The 22,049-nt window shown below is 47.8% G+C and overlaps 1 protein-coding gene across 1 annotated transcript; it reads right to left on the bottom strand.

The window, feature by feature from the left end:
• Positions 1-17,591: 17,591 nt before the first annotated feature.
• On the bottom strand, positions 17,592-21,848 carry LOC112550615 (C-C motif chemokine 4-like). Its single transcript, XM_025206604.1, has 3 exons — positions 21,694-21,848; positions 19,513-19,627; positions 17,592-17,989 (listed from the first exon to the last, which is right to left on the bottom strand). Exons 1-3 carry the CDS (start codon positions 21,764-21,766, stop codon positions 17,884-17,886), a joined length of 294 nt encoding a protein of 97 aa, XP_025062389.1. The 5' UTR covers positions 21,767-21,848; the 3' UTR covers positions 17,592-17,883.
• Positions 21,849-22,049: the final 201 nt, after the last annotated feature.

The raw sequence follows: 22,049 nt of genomic DNA, 5'->3' as shown, positions 1-22,049 counted from the left end.
AGTGAGTCTAAGGCCTTTCTTTTTTTTTTTTTCTTTAAAGAGCTGAGAGCTGGGAAAGTGAGTGGGGGATGGGAGTTCATGACAGAGCCCCCCATGCAGCGTGGGGCAGTGGTGATCACCCCCCCCCCACACCCACCTGGCAGCAGCTGGTGATTCTGGGGCTTCTTTTTGTTTGTTTGTTTTTGAAATAGCAGGGAGCTGGGTTCAGGCAGAGCAGCCATTGACAGGGCTGTGAGAGCAGGAGGGAGATGGGGTATGTCTGATTCAGAGATTCAGCTGATTTGGCAGCAGCTGAATCTCTGAATCAGATTCATCCAGATTGATTCAGGGCAGTGATTCAAATCACCAAATCAAATCACCGCCCCCCGAATCAGTCGAATTCAAATCTGAAGTGAATACTAGCCACTTCACAGAGGCCTAATGAGTAATGCATGAAAACTGGAGATGTATTAGGAAAAACAGAGCTGATAGTATGGAGACACATGTAGAACAATGACTTTTCATTTTTTTATTTAAATATAAACCTAAATATAAATGGAAGAGCGACAAGCAGCATAGTTTTATGTTCATCCAGAAATTGTGGGTGAAAGATATACCAATGTTTTCTGTTGGCCTTGTATGAGATTTTACACAATTCCTGCCACATACAACTTGCAGACACATGACATACACAATTTAGAAGTCAAAATGGTGTGTTTTTTTTTTAAATGTTGAATTCTTTTCAGCCAGAAGCAGAGGTAGGCAAGAACTGCAAACTATAGCTCATGCTTGGCTTCCATCCATGCTATGTTAGCTGATTATCTCTTTATTGGTATTGGATAATGCCAAATTCACTCAAAAAAACATAAAGATGAGTTATTGATTCTTCAGGATTGGGACTATAATGTTTGCATAGTGTCTGGCAAAGTGGGATACAAATTCTGAGGATCCTGACCTCAACAGTTAAACAAATACTCGTTAAACAGTTAAAATAAAGGGGAGAGGGAAGAAGAGATCTGCCTGTATTTTATTACTTCTAATGCTACTAAAGAGCACTAAAATACTCAAACTAGCTAAGCACTTTTTTGTTGCTTGTATAGCAAACTAGAAACAATAACCAAATGTTCACACCAGGAAAAGAATATACTAAGTATACACCCAAAGTGAACTTTAATGGCTAGATGATTATAACTCCCTCAAAAGGTGTTTTGAAGAGACATCTTGACAGACTCTTCCTGACATAGAACGTGACACAAAGAAGCAATCTGACATTGTTGGGTGGTTAAGGATGGATTGTAGAGCTGTGCAAAATTTCGATGGGTGTTTCTTTTCCAAGCTGTTTTGACTCATTTGGAGCTTGAAACAGTGAAATCAAAATGGAATGAAAGGCTTTGAAATAAATTTGAAATGAAACGAAGGCATTCAAAAAGTTTTGAAAGTTTCAAAATGTTTCGAGTTTCGAAGCTGGCTTGCTTGCAGCTAAACAGAAACTAAGGCAAGGGAGGGGAAAGAGGGGGAAGGACTACTCTGATATTTACATCTAGCTTCCAGTTTGATTCCCCAGCTGTCTGATCACTTCCCCCAGCTCTTCCTGTGGGGTGCGGGTCCCCAGTCTGCACACATGGTATCAGCAAGCTGCTACTGTGGGCTGGGGCCAATGGCAGCTGCTTGGTGTTGTGGTGGCCCCAGTCTGCAGCAGCAGCCTGCTAAAACCCAGCACACAGATCCCGGGGCCCATGCCACCCAGGAAGACCTGGGGAATCAAGCTGGGGGAATGATCAGAGAGCTGGGGAATTGAACCAGGAGCTCTGACTGACATGTGGAGCCACCCCAGCTCCAGGACACCACGTGGCACCCTGCCAAGCCACGCTGCAACCACATCATGAGGCAGCTGCTGTGTGGATGCCAGGTAGGGGTGTGATCCCTGTTGCTGCTCACTGCCCCACACTGCATGGGGGGAATCTGCCATGAGCCCTCAGAGGCCCCAATCACCATTGCTGCAGCTGCTGAATGCGGGGCTTTTTCTTTTCTTTTTTTAATTTAAAGCTCTGCACACTGGCTGTGGATGACAGCATGCTGCTGCAGCTGGCTGGGGCCAGCACCAACACCTGAGTCTGCTTGGTGCAGCACACACTGAGCACAGCCAGAGGAGCTGCAGGAGAAGCCCCCATGGCTGCCCTGCCCAGCCCCATCCCCTGCTCAGCTCAGTCTCCTGGCACATAAAAAAAACAAACAAACAAACAAACAAACAAACAAACAAACAAACAAAAAACAAAGCTCTGCACTTAACGGCTGTAGTAGTGGTGATTGGGGCCTCTGGGAGCTCATGGCGGAGCACCCCCCCCGGTGCAGTGCTGGGCAACAGGGGACTGCAGAACAATGCAAACTGTGTGTGTGTGTGTGTGTGTGTGTGTGTGTGTGTGTGTGTGTGTGTGCACTGCAAGAGCTGTGATCAAGAGTTTGTGGGTGTCTGAATTTCTTCACTGCACTTGACTAAGGGATCCTGCCTCACAGCCTTTTCTGCTCACAGCCTTTTCTGCTCACAGATTGAAAAGGCACCGGGTGGGAAAAAGAAACAGTAAGTGACCAGAGGAAGTGGAGGTCAAAGTCTTAGGCATGTGCTCATAGCAAAAAGGCATGTAAATGGGTGAAATGCTAGGCAATTCCATGGTAATGAAGTAAACAGAGGTGGAGCTTAAGATAGGAGGGAATATGAGTGGAACAAAGGAGGTAAAAGGTGGAATAAATGTTAATAAGCATGAACCAAGGTATATAAATGTAGAAAAAAAGCTAATATTTGTAGCAGCTCCCCAGTTTGTTGGAGCTGGCCTGAAGCTGTCTCCATTTTGAATAAAGCTGTTGCTAGAAGTGTGGGCTGGTGTTTGCTCTCTGAGCAATTGGATTGTCGTTTTCCTAGTCATTGGGCACTTCATGGAGTCGGGATCTAACTGCATGCAAAAGGAATCATCTAGGCATGACCCTAGCATCCTGGTATTACACCATATGCACTCCTGGCTCTTATATTAGCATGGGAGATATTTTTCTGTGGCCACATGGCATGCAAAGTCCCATGGAACTGAACCTCTTAAGCTACGGACAGACATTCAAAGAGCCTGATTCAATCTTTGCAGGTTAATCTAACCTGGCTAGGCTAAACCAGTTTGTAACTGGAGAGACATCGCCTCTGGACTGAGGAAATGCAGGCACATGACTGCAGTGGCTCAGGCTAGAAGCCAGGGGATGCTAGAGAAGCCCTCCCTTCCTTTCTATAGTGCTAAGCTGCTGGGGGGTGGGGGGGTGACCAGGCCCGGACAAGATACTCTGATTAGAAAAGGGTCCCACTGCCTCCCTGACCACCCCAGCAGGGAGTCAATAACACAGTGCTTATCACCCCTGACTCAGTGTTTATCAGCCCATTAAGAAAACAAAAGGATCGCTCATTAGTTCAAGCTCATTATTCAAGGGTGGAATCTCTGCTTCGGGTGGGGGGAGGAGAAAGAGGAAGTCAGGCAGACACGCTGTACCTGCAGTCTCTGCCAGAGGTGCAGCCAGGGGGAAGAAAGCAGAGCTGCACACAGAGTTGCAAAGCAACTGAGATGCTGAATCACCAGCTGGGGTACATGGGGGTAGAGCCATTCAGGGCAATACCTCTGTGGTAATTTGCACCAATTGAGAATGTGCTATTTCACTATGCAGTATGGGGAATTTGGTATTAGGAAGTGCCTTTTTTCATGACATCATGCCCTTGTCAAGTGACTATGTGGTACACACCATCCTAGATGTTGTCCTCAGAGACAAGAGATCCTCTGTGGAAACCTAAAATGTTCAGGCTTGGGGTTCAGCTCCTTAAGTAGAACTATTACTGTTTGGTTACCAATATGAGCAATTGGTATTCATTCACCACTCACTTTGAGAGCTCCATCTCCAGTCCTGATCAGAAAGAAATTCACTGGGCACCTGGTTACTTCTATGCAACTGGCCCCTTTTCATGGCCATATAGTGCTGTCATGGGCCCACACATAAGCTACCATGCAACTGGATTTGCAGGAGACAAGCAAACAGTATGTCACAAGTACCAGTAGGAACCCATGAACAGGAATAGAACAACTAGGAACAAGAAGTCAAAGTTCAAAACAGGACAGAGACATATGCCCTATTGAGTAGCCTGCTGAGCACTGAAATAGCTTTTGTTTATGAGCAGGCTGACATGTCTTTGCAGGCAACTGGGGTCAGCTGGTGATAGTTAGGCCACTGGCAGTCAGGCCCACTCAGGTGGGCCTGACTCAGCCCCACTCAGGTGGGCCTGACAGGCGGGCTGTTAGGAAGGCCAAGGCGGATATAGAGCTCGGATTAGCGTCCAGGATTAAGGATAACAAAAAGTCCTTTTTCAAATATATTGGGAGGATGAAGAAGGCGCTGGGTAATGTGGGGCCCCTGCAGGATATGCAGGGCAATCTGGTGGTTGCGTCAGAGGATAAAGCGGATCTCTTTAACCAATTCTTCACCTCCATTTTCTTGTGCAGGGAACGGGACTTCCCTGCTGTGATAGAAGCCGGACGCGAGGGGATCGCCTTCAGACCTCAGGTTGGGGAGGACCGGGTTAGAGAGCTTCTGGAGGGGCTGGACGCGTTCAAGTCAGCGGGTCCGGATGCTCTCCACCCCAGGGTGCTGAGGGAGCTGGCTGGGGGTATTGCAGGGCCCCTGGCACGGCTCTACGAGCGATCGTGGTGCTTGGGCCAGGTGCCAGACGATTGGAAGGTAGCTAATGCGGTCCCCATCTTCAAGAAAGGGAAAAGGGAGGACCCAGGCAACTATAGGCCCGTCAGTCTTACCTCAATCCTGGGGAAACTCTTTGAGAAGATCATCAAGGAGCACATTTGTGATGGGCCGGCATCAGAAATGATGCTCAGGGGCAATCAGCATGGATTTATTAGGGGGAGATCATGTCAGACCAACCTGATTGCCTTTTATGATCAGGTCACAAAGGCCATGGATGCAGGTGTCGCGGTGGATGTAGTCTTTCTGGACTTCAGCAAGGCCTTTGACACCGTCTCTCACCCCATCCTAATTAGTAAACTAGGCGACTGTGGCATAGATGCCTACACGGTCAGATGGATTGCAGATTGGCTGAAGGGTCGCACTCAGAGGGTGGTGGTGGATGGATCATACTCGACTTGGGGGGAGGTGGGTAGTGGAGTCCCCCAGGGCTCGGTCCTGGGGCCTGCGCTGTTCAATTTCTTCATCAGCGATCTTGATGTTGGGGTGGAAAGCAACCTGTTTAAATTCGCTGATGACACCAAAATTTGGGGGGAGGTGAGCACGCTAGCAGGGAGAGAGAGATTGCAGAAGGATCTGGATAGGTTACAGGGGTGGGCAAACAGGAACAGGATGTGTTTCAATACGGACAAGTGCAGGGTGCTGCACTTGGGTAGTAGGAACCAGCAGCACACTTATAAGATGGGGAGCTCCCTACTTGAGAGCACGGAGGCGGAAAGGGATCTTGGTGTCATTATTGACTCCAAGATGAACATGGGCCGACAATGCGAGGTCATGGTTGGCAGGGCTAACCGGACCTTGTCGTGCATCCACAGGTGCATCTCGAGTAGAGCCAGGGAGGTGATCCTCCCCCTCTATGCGACGCTGGTCAGGCCGCAGCTGGAGTATTGTGTCCAGTTCTGTGCGCCCCATTTCAGGAGGGATGTGGACAACATGGAGAGGGTCCAGAGGAGGGCCACCCGCATGATCCGGGGACAACAGGGCAGACCCTACAGTGAGAGACTGCGGGACTTGAACCTATTCAGCCTCCACAAGAGAAGGCTGAGGGGGGACCTGGTGACCGTCTATAAACTCACTAGGGGGAACCAGAAGGGTTTGGGGGAGACGCTGTTTCCCCTAGCCCCCGCTGGCATAACAAGGAGTAATGGGCACAAGTTGATGGAGAGGAGGTACTTGTTTTTTTTTTTTTGGGTTGTTCTCCCGCCCTGGCGGGGGGGCGGGCTAGAAGATCTATTAGGTCCCTTCCGACCCTGAAACTTTGAAACTATGAAACTAGGTAAGCAGGGCTGGCTGGGCAAATTTGGCCTACCTGCTGACCTGGCTCCAGCCATTACAAATGGATCAATATCAGAAAGTTTGAGTGAGGTTTCATAGGGGTTTGTTCTGAGTGTAATGATATTTAACATGTTTATTAATGCTCTGGCTGGTGGTATAGAGAGCTTCCTGGGCAAATTTGCAGAACCCATATATTCTGAAAGGATTGCAAGCAGATTGGAGGAGGCATAGCATTAAGAAGGATCTTGTGAGGTTGGAAAGTGGGGGTAGAGAACAGGAAAGGGATCAGAACAGACAAATGCAAAGTGCTACACCACAGGAAGAATTATTGAAAGCACAAATACAGAATGGGAGAGAACTGGCATTGTTGAGTGGAGTTCTGGTGAGTCACAGATTCACCATGAGTCAGCCATAAGACGCAGCTATAAAAAAAACAAAAAACAAAAAACAAAACAAACAAAAAACCCAACCAAAACAACTGCAGTCTTGGGCTGCATCAACAAGAGTATTAGATGTAAGATATGAAAGGTGGTAGTCCCACTATCCTTTACACTGTGTAGGCCTCATCTAGAATATTGTACACAGTTTTGGGCTCCACAATTTAAAAAGAAAGTAGAGAAGTTAGAGAGGGGTCTAGAGACAGGTGACAAAAATGATCAGTGACTTGGGAAGTGAATTGTTCAAGGAAAGGTTGAGAGACGTAGCTTGGAGAAAAGGCAAGAAGTAAGGGGGACTATGAAAGCAGTCTTCAAATATCTGAAAGGCTGCCATATAGAAGAGAAAACATAAACAACTGTTCTTCATTGCTGAAAAGAGCAGGATGTGAAGCAATAGCTTCAAATGGCAGCAGTGCAGAGTTAGATATAAAGAAGAAGTCCCCTTACCATTAGAAGGGTGAGGCAATGCAATACACTGTCCAGGGAAGTTCTGGAACCTTTCATTGGAGGTTTTCAAAGAGGCTGGATAAACATGGGTCGGGGTGATTTAGGAATAGCCTTCTTTGCATTTGTGCAGAGAGTTGGCTCAGATGACCCCTGAGGTTCCCCTTCCAAACCTGTAATGTTATGAAGGGGAGGATCCAAAGTTCTGCTCGCCCACCCAGAGCAAAGGGTTGCAATTTTTTTGAAAAGACAGAGGAAACATCCTGCGTGTTTCCTCCCCCTGCAGGTCATTGTGAAACAGGGTGGGGTGTAAGTCCCAGGACAAAGCTTGAACATCTCAGGGTGTTTCTCCCCTGGTTAGGAGATCTACACAACACTGCTGATGACAGAGAACTGTTATTCCTGCCCAACTGTTTGAGCAAGTTGAAAAAAAGTAGGGAACAGGATAGTAGTAGGGAACACTCTTAGGACATGGGCTGGGTCTTCTCCCACTTTACAGATGTCCAGCCCATCAGGAAACGGCTCTATACTTACCTCTTTCTCCTGTTCACATTCTGTTAATGCCCTAGACCCTACTGGAGGAGTCAGTATCTTTGAAGGCCACTCAAGAGAGAGATGTACCAGTCTCTGTCCCCAGTCCTATAAATGAATTCAAGCCTGTTATGACAATGATTTACCACACAGTTCCACTCTATGTCTCTACAGTTTGGGGGCAGGTTCAAAAGCCCTTGACCCTGGCTGACTGTCACACAGAGCTGCTAAGTACAAGCTGTTTAGCTTGGGATCTCACCCACTCCCAGGTTTTTTTCCCTCCCTCTTTCATCACTTTCCAGATGCCTGGGGCTCTCTAGCTTTTTTTTTCCAAGAAAGTCCACACTCACATTGTAAATGCAGGACCTTAGAGTCAACATAGTATTCTGTCTGGTTACCTCAGCAGGGAGGCACACAGCACCTTACCAGGTCACCACTTAGCCTATGTGAATGCCACCTGATAGTCTTCATTTCCTACACATTCTCCAAACCCTTTAAACTGTTCTTGATTCCAAAGTGATCCAGCTTCCAGGGGAGACAAGGAAGGGAACCAGGAAATCGGACACCCTTATGTCCCTCAACCAGCCTCCACCATGTCTGCCTAACAGTGCCTTGCTGCCTCTCCAGCCAAAATATGTACCCTTTTCCTGAGTCCTTCTCCCTTCTTCCTCTCTACCTATCCTGGGTCACAGTGTTGGCAGACATTCCCCTCAGAGCCTGCTCACACACATGGACTGGGATCACCGCAGATGTCTCTGATCACTCAGGAGACTTTGAGGATAGAAATTGTGGCTGCATGTTTTAAAGGAGGTAGGATGAGTCAGAAAATTGTCATAGGTTTGTAGGAATTTGGCTGAGGTAGGTCCCCAAGTTCCTTCCTCCTATCTCTCTCTATCCAGAGACAGGCCCCAGGGGCTCCCCTATTTTCTTCAGTGTAGAGGCACACAGGGAAGTGGTAAAATTTATCAGGTCTTGGGGCCTGATAAAGCAAAGACTTAAATAATTCAATGTGATTTGAAGATCCCGGAGCTGCCATTACATTGTGATGAGTCACAGTGAGGCTCTGTGATGGGAATCAATCCTGGCAAACAGTCCTAGTGTTACATGACCCTGCTCTCAGGTCTGATGAACTTTCCTTCCAGTGCTAAAGAGAAATACAGGACACCAACTCCAGCTTCCAGAGGCAGAGGGAGAAGGGCCATGAACTTTCTGTTTCACCTGATGTCTCAGGTAGGCAATGACTCACTAGTGAAGCTGCTCAAGCCCCCGGGCATGGCAGTGCTGCACTGCAAGGAAGAAACTAACTGCATGTTGCTAGTGAGATTAGCTGGTGGGTGGGTCAGTATAACAGGTCTGCAGTTGTGTATTCTGTCAGTGTGGGTTGCTAAGTGCTGTTATAATTTAGTTGGGAAGTGCATCTTTCAATGGCTAAACTGCTGAGTCTTGGGAGGTGCTTCAGAAGCCCAGGCTTTCTTTTGCCACTGCAGTGGGAAGTGGTCCCTCAGTGAAAAGGCTCTGTTTTCTGCATCTAGCAATAAGAGCAACTCTGGACCTCCCTTTCCTCCCCTTCTGTGGCCACTCTGAAGATGTATGTCTGGGCCCCCTGGCTGAACACATGTGCATCTATTCAAGCAGGAAGACAGTCCTCAGCAGATGTATTTCCCTCCTTATGTCAGAACAGATCTAAGAACTGCAGAAACAGGAGTCCTGACTGATAGGCAAGAGGGGCTAACACCCACCATCTGCCCCATAAGTGGGGTGATAGTCTAGCTCCCAGTTTTCTCTACACAGTTTTGTGTTGCCCCAGTGGCCATATGAACCAGCCTGAGATCTCTATTGCAACACCACTATGACATGGACTCCCTTTGGGTGTAGACATGCTATGGGGAAATGGAAAACTCTTGGGTCCCTGTGGTGACAACGTGGTCATATGAACAAACCTGTGTCTAGAGAAAGGGAGGCTCCATCAATGAGAGTCCTGAGACATGTTTGAATATACAGTGTTTTATTTGGTCAACAAGAAGAATCACATTAGCTTTGGCAGTGAGTCACTACCCATAACACATTCATGGGGAACAAAGCACATAGAATGAAGAGAAAAGGGATGCAGTTAGTTCTTTAAATTAACTCAGTGGCAAAAATAGCTTATCAAAACCACATATTGACACTTGAGATTTCACATAAATAAAAGTTCAGCAATAAGTCATGGTCAGGTTCAGCATCTTTGTAAAGTGGGCAGGTATTCCTGAACCCACTGTTCTTGGGGATCAGCACAGATGGGTTTCTTTCTAAGTTCCAGCCTGTAACCAGAGAGAAAAGGAACCGTGAGGCAGTGAGGAAATATGTCACCCATACACCCTTGTCACAGTTCCTGTGCCCATAGAGCCAGGGCAGTTACTGACTGACAGTGCTGGGAAATGAAGCCCTTTGCACTGAAATGCTCTTTGCCTTGTCATGAAACTACCTCTTGGAGGCAAGGAATTGGCTGAGGTGGCTGGACTCAGCCACAGCACTCTAGGAGCTGCTGCTGGGCTCTTGCTGCCTAATTAATCAACACACTTTGGTGTTGGCCTGCAGCCTCTTTTCCTAGGGCCGTCTGTGTCCCTCACAGCATTGCTTTGCAGGACCCCTGGCTTGCCCAGCACTGAGTGAGCATATACAGTACCCTTGGTACATCTCTGACTGCTTCTGCCCCTGAATCTGAGCAGCCAGACATAGAGATTCACCAGCAGTGCCACCTTACTGAGCTTGCACCATATAACAGGGAGTTCAATTTATTGCTCATTTTCAGTTTCCATTTCTAGTTTGGTAATTCAGGGTAATGACTATCACATCCATTTTTTTGGAGTAATTTCAAAAATAATCAGTTCAGACATTTGGTAAAAATAGGCAGGCCAGGACATGACCTATGAGTATTTATAACACTTGATCAACATACTATGGTGTCATTGGCACTTAAAACTCAACATGACAACATAGCTTCTGACAAGTACCTCTTTCCTGAAAAGCATAAGGGTAGTAGAGACCACAGACTGTGTCTCAAACCTATTAGGTTTTTGGATAAAGGGAAAGAAATGTGGTTGTGGCATTTCTTTTACTCACAGACAGAGTAACAAATGCAGAAGGAAAGAGAAATCTCAAATCCATACTTACAGCACACCATCATGGGGGCAGGTTTTAGCTGTATCTCTGTAACATTTGATCAGTTTGTGAGGGATTCTTTTTTTAACAAAATTGTTGGAATAGCAGCAGGTGACCTTGTTGTTGATCACTGGAAAGAAGAAAATGTGATTAACTCCCATTTCCCTGCAGCCAGTTTGAATAGATCACCATGTTGAATGTCTTATGGTGAAGTTAGTTCTGTTTGCTGGGGGCCAGACCCCTGTATGAGAGCTGGAGTGGGCTCTTGATGGATTCCTCTTTCTCCTTCCCCAGTCAGGTGGCTTATATGCATGGAAGGTTCTGCACTCCAACGGCACAATACTGCACCCTGACAAGAGTTCCTGCTTGATTTTGTCCTGGTCTTTTGCCCAAAGGCATAACAGGGCAGGACTATGCTATGAACAACTGTGGTAAATGGGAAAACCCCTGCTGACATGAAGCCAATGGCACTGGCTGTTATTTTGTTGCCCATCTTTAGTTATGCTACTGCTGTGAGCAGCAGCTATTTTTTACACACTCCATCCCCCAAAGGCAGTGCCTGGGGCTGCTGTCCTGGTGGCCTTCCCCGCTCCTCCCCCACCTCCCAGTTATATTGTTGCTGCCTTTGCCTCTTTGTACTTCACTTGCTGAGTTGGCAGCAGCATGATAAGTGTACTTATCCTTTCATCACAGGGGGGTGAGGCTTCAAAATAAATACTGATGACGTTCAGCCCCTCCAACATAGGGTGCTGAAGCACTGCAGATGGGATCCAGGGCTCAAACAAACACAGGCTTAGCATACAGCAGATGTCCAGAGCATGCCAGGGCCCATGTTCATTCACTTTGGTGGGGGTTGGACAGCTGGACCCTGCAGGCTGCTCTGAACATCCTGGCCTCAGTGACCCTATATGACAAAAGCCAGAACTGGGGCACTCCCACCTGGCATCCTTTCTTCAATATATCCCTTCCCTTCTACAACTCCCTGAATCTTGTACCAGCTGGAAGTGTCTCAGAGTTCAGGGGTTGTGCGGAAAGCAGCAGGTGCCAGGCTGCCCTGTGCTCTCTAGGAGAATGAAAGGGGCTGAGTGGGAACTTACTATCATTGCTGTGGGCTTCAGTCCACACAGCTACAAGAAGCAGAGCTGCCAGGGTCAAGGTGGTGACCTTCATTTCCAGGTTGGTTGTCTGACCACTGGCTCTGGCAGAGGTAGCTTCAGTGGTCTAGAGATGTGTGGCATTCCCCTGGTCCTTCTCTACCTTTTATAGCCTTCAGCAGGGATTTTCCATGACTGCTCTGGATTGTCCATGGAGGTGGAAAGGAAGGGGATGGAGGCAAATGGTTATTAATAAAAAGAAAAGGTGAACAAATGGAAACTATTTCTCTACCCAGCTCCTCTGCAGCCATTTCTGACCACACTCATCAGAGCCCTGTCACTAGAACGCCTCTGTCTGATCAAGAGATAAGGAACCAGCCCTGCACATGCTCAGGGAGGAGAGGAGGGGCTGGGCAATTAGTTTGAGTTCAGGTTCAGTTCTTTGCAAACCACACAGGATGATGCTTTCTTTCCATGCTCATGTGTATGTTATGACTTCTCTTTGAAAGCTGGAAATCCAGCCTTGCCCATAGTCTGAGAATGAGCAAATCCTAGGCAGGTAGATTGGATCCCAGATAAATTTGCTCCAATCCCAGCACACTGTAGAGCTTCAGCCGGTGGATAGCCTCAAGGGCCCTTCCTCCCATGCTGCCTGTGTGCCTCCATGTATGCAAAAGCATCATACTTGTGGCCCCTAAGGGTTTGGATGCTGCATCCTGTTAATGCAAGTAGGCTGCTCTGGTGCAGCACTTGCAGTTTGGCCATCACAGGGTTTAAGGGAAAAGCTCCAGGAACCTCCAAAATCCAAAACATGAGCTAAAGGGGAACACAGCTGTAAGATGTGGCTTTTTCTGTAAGGGCTCCTGAAACACATCTTCAACAGTGGGTTACAGAGACACAGGGAAGGTTAAGTGATTCACCAGAGACTACCCAGAGATTGTGCAGTGTCTGAAGCTGAATGCCTGAATGCCATAGCTGAATGCTATGGTCCTTGCCTGCTTCATCCTCTTCTAAGCCACTGAGAGAAGGGCCTGACATGGGGCCTCATGCCCTAACAGCACAAGTTCCTAGGAAAGAGCTTGAACCTGTTGGCGGCAATGGTGGCATGTTCTCTTCTTTGCAACCCACCTCAAGGAGGCTGGGGCTCCACATCCTCATGACTGCCTTTCCAGCTCTGAGCAAGTTTATAGATGTAGTTGTAGCCTCATAGGTATCTAGGGGGAAAAATTGGATTTCAGTTTTATGGGTGTAAACAGAGATGAGTGCTGTGGACTCAGTAGCATGATTCCAGGTTTACACAAAGAGGAAGAACAGACCTGACTGCTGTGTCCACCTGGCCACTGGGATCTCAGACATCTGAGTGTTCTGAACAGCAGGTGCAAACAATGGAAGACCTGCCGCTTGTGATGTTGGTGAAAAAGCCACCATGTCTGCTTCCTAACCCTCTCCTGTCAGTGATGAGAACTGCAGGCTCCATATGAGACTTCCAGGGGCAGTACTAGGGTCACTCTTTTTTGGCTCCCGTGCCAGGGACTCTGCTTTAGATGCTGTAGGCTCCACACTTCCTTCCTGCTCACATTGTGGAGCCAGTAATGCTGGCACAGATAATGGTGCCTGGTACTTTTCATTATAAGATCCTCATTTCTCTTGCTTCAAGCACTGCCAGACTGAAAGACAATGGACCACAATTCCATGCAGATACTAAGGGGTCTTTTGGAGGCAGTGCTTGAAGGTACTGGCAATCAGCAGTGACCTTAATCCTTTGGGCTGGCTTTTTCCATGGCAAACAGTGCCATGGAAAAGGCAGTGCCTTTTTCCTTTTCAGTGTCTGGTTGGCAAGTCTCAGCTCACATAGCCCTGTGCTTCCAGGGCTGTATCTCTGCAAGCCCTGGATGTGCTCCCTACATCAGCAGGGCTCTAAGCCAGGCCCCTGGCACCATTGACAAGAGTTCCTTGTGCTGAGCATCCTGCTCTAAAGCCAATCATGGAGTTGTGGAGGAGGATGGCCTGTGACCTGTGGTCTGCAGCTCAGACACACCTTTCTGTACACTGATCAGTATCCCTTGCTAGGACCTGCTGGTAGGCCTAATCTCCTCCACAGGCTGTCCTGATGTCCTTGGGATCAGTGGGACTGTTCAGCTGGATTCAGTGGGAACAAGACGGGACCTCTGAATGTATGCTGGGCTCCACACAGAGTATCCAAAGCTGATTCAAGGGGAAGGTCCCAGCTTTCTTCTCACCTGTTTAAAGCCTCAGCAGAGGTAAACATTTACAGCAAGTAAAAGCTGGAGCCACCCACAGCTCCTTCACAGAGGGGGAGCATAGAAGCCCCTTGTACAGACTCCTTGGCCTTCCTCTAGCTCTGCCATGGATCCTTCATTGCCCCACAAACCCCTGCTGCCAAGGAATCAGTAGCCTGCAGGTCTACTCTTCTGTCACCGCCACCTACCTTCCTGGTCAGCATATGGCTCTAAGAGCGCCAGGGCCAGTGGGAAAAGAAGAATATGAGTCGCTATTGACATTCTCTCCTCTTTATGGGTTCATTCTGATCTTATTTAATCTGGAGAGGAGAAGATTGAGGAAAGATTTAATAGCAGACTTGAACAACCCGAAGGGTCATTCCAAGGAGGATGGAGCTATAAACTGTTTTCAGCAGGGGCAGATGACAGACTAAAGAGCAATTGTCTCAAGTTGCATCAAGGGAAGTTTAGGTTATCTATTAGTAACAACTTTCTCACTAGTAGGATAGTAAAGCACTGGAATAGGCTACCCAAAGAGGTTGTGGAATCTCCATCCTTGGGGATTTTTAAGACCTGGCTAGACAAAGGCTTGGCTGGGATAAGCTAGTTGGGGATGGTCCTGCTTTGAGCACAGGGTTGGAGTAGATGATCTCCTGAGGTCCTTTCTAACCTTAATTCTAAATGATTCTATGTTTCCAAAGCCCATTAGAGCTCACAGCACTTCTGACTCCAGCAGTGGGCCTGAGGTCCGAGTGTGGTTGAGCCATGTGTGTATGAGCCTTGCTCCCATCTCTGCTGCTCACACTACCCGTGGCATTTGTTATCCATTCATCCATAACAATTTAACAACAAGCTGGTCCCTGGTGTCCCTCCCATAACACTGGACACAGGAAAGAAGTCACCTGGCATTGACCTGCATGGAAACAGCCACCTCCGTCCAGGTGCTCGATGACATAGCCAGAGTTGGAGTTGTACAAGCCTGTGACACCATGGCCCATCTGAGCACAGACCTGTGGCAAGCAGCTAGTGGCATCTCCAGCCCAATATGGCTTATTTGGAAAGCTAGAGTGTCTGACAAGGCCAGCCTCTTGATAATGTCCTGTGGAATGCTATACAATCCAAGGCTGCCAGTACAGGACCCTGTGAGGATCTGGCTGGTGACTGTTTGTTACAGGAATCTGAATGCTGCTGCAGCCCTTCCCTGGCAGAGTATGGGCCACTTGCCCTGTTGCTGGGCACTGACAGGTCTGCTCATACTCAGGGTGGTTTAATGCTGCTGTAACCCCACTGACTTCAATGGAGTCACTTCAGAGTTATACCAAGAGTAACTGAGCAGTGGATGGAGTCTCCAGACACAGCCCAAGGTGTAGGTACTGTGACTCAAGTGTGGGACAGGGTTTCCTCAGAGCCCACCACAGCCAACAGGACATGCCCCTTTGTGTAAAGGTGTGGAGCAGAGAACACGACCCCTACAGGGGCTAGCCCCATACAGTACCCTACAGGCTGGATGTCCATTGCTGTTCCATTCCCTGCCCAGAACATCTATTTCAGCAATGTTAGGGTAACTTGTTACGTTTAACTAGCGAATTGCCCATCAAGAATGATGGATAAATTTCAAATAACAAAAACAAAGACATAGATTTTACTGTTTATATTTATTAAATAAATTAAATATGTGCAAAACTTAAATAAAATAGGGTGAACATTTGGAGATACCAATCCCTTCCTCATTCTGTGACCCAATATCCCACTAGGGTTGGTTACCTGATCTTCCTTTGGGTTGCTAACAGTTGGTTAATCATCCAGATGGTGTGGCAGGAATCAATTATCACCAAATATTTCTTTCATGATCTCCCAGGGCAGCAGGAAGGGCTGTGGTTCCTGGCCCAGCTCTGTCACTCACTGCTGCTTAGGAATCCTGAGATGGATCCGAGCTCCATTCTGAGCTGGGCCTGGGCTGTGCTCAGCTGCCACCGCAGCCCCTAGCCGCCCATCCTCATCCCCACCTGGTCTCCACGTGCCTGGACCGATTTACCTCTCACCCTGTACAATGAATCCTGCAGGCCATGTCCATGGGCTCTGGCAAAAGAAGCATTTCAGCAAAGCCAGGACCCACCCCTCCTGCCTTTCTTGATGGCATTGTGCATCTAATTGTCTTCTCACAGTAGCCTCCCAGTAGCGACCACTTTTCCTCAGCTGGCCCCTTCCTCTTCCCTTCCCGCTGTGATGGGCACCCAGCACTCTCCTGGGAGGAGTTCAGTAGAAACAGCCCCGGCCCCTTTTTTTCCCATTTCTGGAAGTTGGGATCATCCTGACATGGTCACTAAAAAAATTTCTCTGAAGACACAAATGTTCTATCTCTTACAGTTTTCAAGTTTTTGCATTTAAAGAGCATTATGGACAGACAGGCAGATGGACTAAGCCCTTTATATATATATATATATATATAGAGAGAGAGAGAGAGAGAGAGAGAGAGAGAGAGAGATGCTTTAAGGTTGCACCTGCTTATAGTATTTTTAAAAATATTTTAGCCTTATTTAACCATTGCTTAAGTTTTGTTGTTACTAACATTTTTTTTTAATATTATTATTATTATTAGCTGGCCTTGAGTTGTTTTGTAAAGCTCCTAGGTACTCATTATATTATATCTTTCCTTTTTTATCACTGTGAAAAGTTCTTTTAACATAACATAGCAATGGCCTTGTTATTAGCTCCAATGAACTGAACTTGGCACTACACAGCTGAATCTGAGGGATGGAAGATTTTGATACATTAATGAAAGGTGATAAGGGAGACAAACAAACAACCCACAAAGTAAGACCAAAGTAAGAAAAAGACCAAAATAAGAGGTGTGCTTGTAACGGGTCTGTTAGACAAATGAATGTGCTGACAGGATAGAGGATGGACAGTATGCTGACTGCAGAGAGACCAGTCCAAAAGCCAAGAGTCATCAAAGGAGTGAAGTTGAAGAAAAGCATAAAAAGGGGGAGTAAGAAAGTTCGTCGTCATAAATCCAGTCTTCAACACCTGTCTGGACTGTCCCAGCCCACAACATACCCTTTGCTTCCAGGAACTGAGTGGCCATCTTTTCTGCTGAGTGAAGTAACATCTGGGATTGGGTGAGATGATTGTACTGAATGTTTTTCTCTCTCTGAATATAGAAACTGCTAAGATAAAACTTGTTGTACTAATAAAGTTAAACTGATTTTAGGGCACTGCATTGTCCAAAACTTTGATTTTAAGACACCGAGTTGTCTGCATTTTGATTTTAGGACACCAAATTGTCCAACCTATTGAATTTTAAGACACTGAGTTGTCTGTATTTAAGTGAAACTTTGATTTTACGATACAGAATTGTCTTCATTTGTATTTCACGTTCATTTAAGGGTTAATTGTGCTTTAATGATCCCTAAGCACTAGCTGTTGGATAGTGGTGCTTAGGGATTGTTTTGGACAGCAGTGTCCAAATATTTTTGGTCAACCCTGCTTTGAACCAGGGCTCCTCTTTGACAGACACAACACCATCTTTCCTCACCAACATCCATGTTATGCTTGTTTGCTGTTTGTTTGCCAGGAGCCCCCACGGACCCACCCAAAATTAGAGCCCTGCTGTTCATGGTGTTAGACACACCCAGTCAGGAGCTCCAGGTACAATGCACAGCTCTGTATCTGACACATCACTTTATTTCTTACATACACAAATCATATCACTTTGCTTTCTATATAGCTATAGTTCCATGTGGGTACAAGAAAGCGGCTAACAATATGTCCATGTCTTCCAGGACTCAAATGCATATATATATATGACAGATTGTCTGCCACACATGATTATAGGTTGAGTATGTTTCATGGTACAGGCATAAGAATCAAGCTAGAAGGACCCCTGCATGCCCAGAGGACAGATACAGTGCAGCACATGAGTTATAGCAGGAGGTGCGTCTCCAAGATGCTCTCCTGGTGGTGCATCTAGCTGGGAATAGAAAGGGACTTTATCTTGAGCCATTTTAGGCATTTTTTCACCCACGGAGCATTGGCTTTAACACAGATTTCTTGGCCCCTTTTAGTCTGGATTCTGAATGAAGAAGAATGAGAAAAGTAAACAAGAGCTGTGTGTGGAACAACGGTCATTTAAGCATGTGTTGCAACATGCTGGTGATAACAAGGGTGCAGATAGAAGTGACAATATTTTTTTCCTGATCCAGCCACAGAAAGCTGTCTATAGCTATGACCAAACACAAGTGTACGGCTGCAGACAGCTTAAAAAATGGGTGATCAGGTGAAGATCTGACCTCTCATTCCATGAGGTATCAGATAAAGACTTCAAAATGAAGCATCTTTTGTCACTTGTGTCTGCAGAGCTGCCAGCCTGTCACTGTTTTAAGAGTGCAGGGGGAGGAAGGGAGTGGACAGAGTCCAGTCTGGAGGTTTTTCAGCCCTCCCAGGAGGGTGGGGCGGGTACTTTGGAGCATCCCTGAGGTGGGGGTGCTCCAATTGATCCACCCCACTTTGGTGGGGGCTGCAATACCTCACCCCACCCTTCAGCACCAACTGGGAAGCCCCAAATATGAGCTCTCTCCACTCCCTTTCCCCCCTCCCATTCTGAAAACAGCGAGCACTGGCAGAGAGCTGTGGCCTTTGCTATGGGAACCTTGCTGCAGGCTCCCAGCCCACAGCTAGATTTTCCCCTCCCCCCACAACCAAGATTGAACTTCTGTTTGGTCTGGGGTAATGTTGTAACTCGGGGCGCAGACAGAACTGCAGCTCCCATCTGTAACTCGGAAGGATTTCTGCAAAGCGTCCTATGTGGTGACGAATGGGAATAGGGGGAAGGGTGGTTCACAATGACCTCGGGCGTAAATCACCAGGGGCTGGTTTGACTCACAGCCCAGGCTGGCCCTGCAGGACAAAACAGATCGTGGGTTGCCCTGGAAGGCTGGCACTGCTGTGGGTGCTGAGTCTTTGGCAACCTGACCCTAATTAGTGTTTAGGTAAATCTGGCCGCACTTCACCCTGTCTCTCCATATCAGTAAAGAGCCTATTCTTCCCTCCCAGACCAGGGGTTTCTCCTGTATAACTGACACTGCTGTGGCTCCTCCTGGTTTATACTGTGGCAACTAGAGCCAAGGCTCAGATCCTGAACTATCTGGAGACAGAATCTCTCCCACAACAGCTCTCATCTTCAGTTCTATTGAAACTTCTTGCAATAGCTTGCAATAGCCTGGCCCTGGTGCTCAGGGTTGTGCAGGGTCTTTTTGGCTCTAACACCCACAGACAGACTATTCACAGAGCCATCCTGGGACCAGGATTCTCAGCACCCTGGAACTTTCTTTGGGAAGCACCTCAGGGCTGGCTGCCGGTTAGGGACCCATTGGAGCAGTTGTTGTCATGACACCAGGTGATCCTCACTGCCTGGTGAGCAGGGAGAATCTGAGTTCTGGGGCAAGTGGTCTGGGGCCCCCCCAAGACCCTGCTCCAGGTAATGCCAACCTGCACTAACATCCTTCCCATGCTAGGAGGTCCAACTCTCACTCTATCTCCCTCCCCAACCTTCTCCCCGCTCCACAGCAGCTGTGCCCTGTGTTGGAGGATACTTACATCACGGCTCGGTGAGGGCACTCAGGACTCGTGGGGTAATAGGTGACTATATTGGCTTTCTTGATCTTTGTTGTCTGGAAGTTGAAGCAGCACTTGTCTGGCACAGCAGGCCCTCCTAGTGGGACAGGAAACAGCTCATATCAGAGTGCCCTTGGCATGAGGAGACTCCCCAGGACTCCTCTGTGACCTCCCGTTAGCTCAGGAGCAGTGGATTCATGGAGGGGCTGGAATACAGCACAGTCACCTCCCTGAATGTCTTGTTGCAGCTCCCCTCAGTTTGGAGGGCTGTATTGACAGTGGTTGCAGACACTGGGACATCCCTCCCTACAGTGTGCATAAGAGAGAGGAGCTAGACCTACAACTCTCAAGAGGAAATATGGGTCTAGGGCCAAACTACTGATTTAACACTCAGGAGCTCAGGTTTAAGTATGGGTGGGGGCAGCTTTTAGGATAAGCCCAGGCAGAGACTGAACTCATGCCTCCAGGAGCAGTAGCCACTGATTCACTCTGCTACCCAGCCCCGGCATCAGAGCAGCTTTGTTTAAATCAATGGGTCCATGTATGCTTACATCAGGGAGAGGCCTGGTCCCACTGACTTCAGGGAAGGAGTCTTGAGTGTCATCAACATGGGTGGGGTGAGGTGGGCTCTAAGGCATCCAGGCTCAGCGGTCACAAGTTCAAGGGCATAGCAGAAGCACTCAGGGCATGGCCTGTCAAATTTCAAAGAAATCTGTGATTTCTCTGAAATACCTTGTATGAGGACATGGGAAAGAAAAGGAAAGCATATGTGGCTGGACTGTTACCCCCGCTGCCTTCACTGACCAAAGGAAGCTATTGCTAGTGGACACTGCCCAGCTGCTGCACTCCCCTGGGAAAGTGACCTCAACCTTGACTCTGAGCTGCCCAGCACTGGGCAGCATTTTCTGTGTGTGGAAATAAGTTATTTCTAATGTATTATTTTATTGCCATGTTCAATTCCCTCCTGTGCCTAAAGGGATTCAAGTCCACATCACCATTAGATTGCCCTGAGCACTGGGGGCTGTTGCTAGTGTGTGTTAGGGTTGGGGAGAGTGTTCTTAATCTCTCCTGTGGACACTGTTTCACTTTGCATAAGGTACTTCACTGTTTGGTGGTGCAGGGCCTGGAATCCTGGTGTCCCACTGTCCCACAGAACGCAGAGATTACTGGTCTATGGTGCCATTTCCACTCTCTAGGAGTCTGAAGTAGTTCATACTAAGTGGAAGGTCCCCAACAGGAGAAATATAAGAATGTCTACCCCAGACCCTCCTGGAACCATTCACTTAGGACTCTGGTCTGAGGAATGAGACAGCTTGGAAACCCTGCTGGGAGTCTGGAACTGAGGGGATTTGATGGAGGTTTCTCCTGTTCCTGGAAGTCTCATGAACACTAGGCTGTGGACTAATCTGGGATGGGACTGCTTCAGTCACGAGGAGAGTCTGAGCCCGGATTGCTCCATGGTGGTTAGGGCATTTTCCCTGACAGTAGGCTATGGACCCTGGAATCTCCTCAGGTAGTCATCAAACACCTCAGCAGGGGGCACATACCCTAAGCAGTTGGTTACTGGGTACCAGGGGAGAAAAAAGTAATGATTTCAATTTCATTCAAGTTCATTATTATTACTGTTATTACTATTGTTATTGTTGTGGTTATTTTATAATTTCAGTGCAACCACTGAGCCAAATATGCACTGATTCTCACTACCCTAAATCTGCCCCAGCCATTGACCACCCAGCAACCAGCCCAGTTCTCAGGGCAGAAACCCTGGTCCTGGTGAGGCTGTCAGAGGCAGCTGCATTTGCATAACCTAGGCACAGTCTGGAAAGAGACCCGCAGCTCTGCAATGTCGTTGAGACCCAGTCCCTCAGCTGGCTGGAGTCTCACTGTTCAGAGCAATGTTGGCAGAGACAGCAGGCAGGAAATGAGACCATCTGCTGAGCTGAACCATTTAAATACCCAGAGTGCAAATTCAACCCTAGGTCTTGGACCCAATATACTGTTATTCATCCATTATATTGTACCAGTGAGCCTGGGACTTCTGCACCCTCCCCCAACATCCTGGTGGGAAACATCCCATCTGCCCACACCCAAATCCCTCTGACCTGATGCAGGAAGGGTGCAGGTGGGTGGGAGGGTAGGGAAGAGAAGGAATGCTGTACTTACTCTGCGCCAAACGCTGAAGACAGAAGGTGGCCATCAGAAGAAGTATGAAGACAAGCCCAGTTGCCTTTGCCATGGTAAGAACTCTTCTAGCTGGAGCTGTTTTCCTCTTTTTTTTATTGGATGTCACCAGTGCTGGTTTCCTGTGGGTGGATAGAAGGGACCTGGCTCCAGGATGCATGCATGGAGGGGAAGTAACTGGCTAAGATCCATTTCCCAATCTGCAGGGAGTGGGGAAATTTGCTTTCTTCCTCAAAAATCCTCACTGGGAATGACATATCCTCCTGGCCCCTAGCTGCACAGACTCCCACGCTGGAGATTCTCTAAAGTGTTCCCACTACTGTTCTTTCTTCATTTTC

Source organism: Alligator sinensis, unplaced genomic scaffold (genome assembly GCF_000455745.1).
Source record: "Alligator sinensis unplaced genomic scaffold, ASM45574v1 scaffold561_1, whole genome shotgun sequence".
Lineage (NCBI taxonomy): Eukaryota > Metazoa > Chordata > Crocodylia > Alligatoridae > Alligator > Alligator sinensis.
Note: the sequence above shows the minus strand (reverse complement) of the source record. Positions and strands in the feature narration are given on the sequence as shown.

Bases quoted from the DNA above. Each gene is read 5' to 3' on its own strand.
- LOC112550615 (XM_025206604.1), bottom strand. From the start codon at position 21,766: ATGGCAAAGGCAACTGGGCTTGTCTTCATACTTCTTCTGATGGCCACC. The intron at 19,628-21,693 runs GTAAGTACAGCA...CTGTCCCACTAG, and splicing joins TCTTCAGCGTTTGGCGCAGA to GAGGGCCTGCTGTGCCAGAC. The intron at 17,990-19,512 runs GTAAGTATCCTC...TTCTTCATTCAG, and splicing joins TGCCCTCACCGAGCCGTGAT to AATCCAGACTAAAAGGGGCC.